General features: G+C 39.6%; 1 protein-coding gene across 1 annotated transcript; it reads right to left on the minus strand.

Moving 5' to 3' along the window:
- Positions 1-54: 54 nt before the first annotated feature.
- LOC107125345 (RNA polymerase-associated protein CTR9 homolog) lies at positions 55-678 on the minus strand (the record flags this gene model as incomplete). Its single annotated transcript, XM_015428784.1, has 3 exons — positions 55-238; positions 356-484; positions 589-678. Coding segments are annotated over 3 exons (403 nt in total), but the record flags the coding sequence as incomplete, so codon positions are not given.
- Positions 679-864: the final 186 nt, after the last annotated feature.

The raw sequence follows: 864 nt of genomic DNA on the forward strand, positions 1-864 counted from the left end.
GGTAGCACCCAAAAATCAGGTGGTTTGCAAAGCAACGGCACCAAAGTTTCTTACAGTCAACGTAATTAGGATGTTCTCTTAGGATGTTCTTGTACAATTTTTCTGCTTCGTGGAATTCACACATCGCTTCATACAGTCTGGCAAGGTTGTAGGAGGTAGTCACTGAGATAGCATTGTAGTAATGCTCATCATGCTCGGCTTCTGCTTTAGCACGGTCCAGAGATGCCAAGAAGTATTTCTAAAGGCAAAAAAAAGTGGAAAAGGGAACAGAAATGTACGTTTTTAAGAATACAACATCTGTCTAAGTTCAAGAAGTAATCACTGTACGGCAGTTGCACAGCAGCACACTTCATACCTTTGCTTCCCCTAAATTTCCAAGTCTGAAGTGAAGAGCACCCACGTTGTTCAGAATCTCAGGAGGGACATCGGCTTGCACTTTCTCCTGAAGGATTCGTGTTGCTGTACCATACGCAGAAAGAGCACCCTGAGAAATGTACAGAGGAATGTGGAAGAAAATGGAGAAGTTAGAGGTTCAACTCTAACAATTATGTAGTTTAAAGAGAGTGTACTTTATAATCTTATCTCTACCTGTATATCTGTCTGCTCTAAGATTTGTGCAAGCTCGATCCACGCTTCTACGTCATCTGGGTACTGTTCTGTGACTTTCTTCAAATGACCCTGTAAAAAAGACCTGTTATTCATGCATGACGTCTATGCTTAAATAGTCCAAAGACTTTACATTTTTCAACAAAACAGAATTTGGCATTATTGAATGGGATTACAGTCTGATAAACCTAACAGTTTTATGATGTACTAACATTAAACACTACTATTTAATGAGAAATTGTTGTGCATCAGAACAGG

This window comes from Gekko japonicus, unplaced genomic scaffold, assembly GCF_001447785.1.
Source record: "Gekko japonicus isolate JY-2015 unplaced genomic scaffold, Gekko_japonicus_V1.1 scaffold46587, whole genome shotgun sequence".
NCBI lineage: Eukaryota > Metazoa > Chordata > Lepidosauria > Squamata > Gekkonidae > Gekko > Gekko japonicus.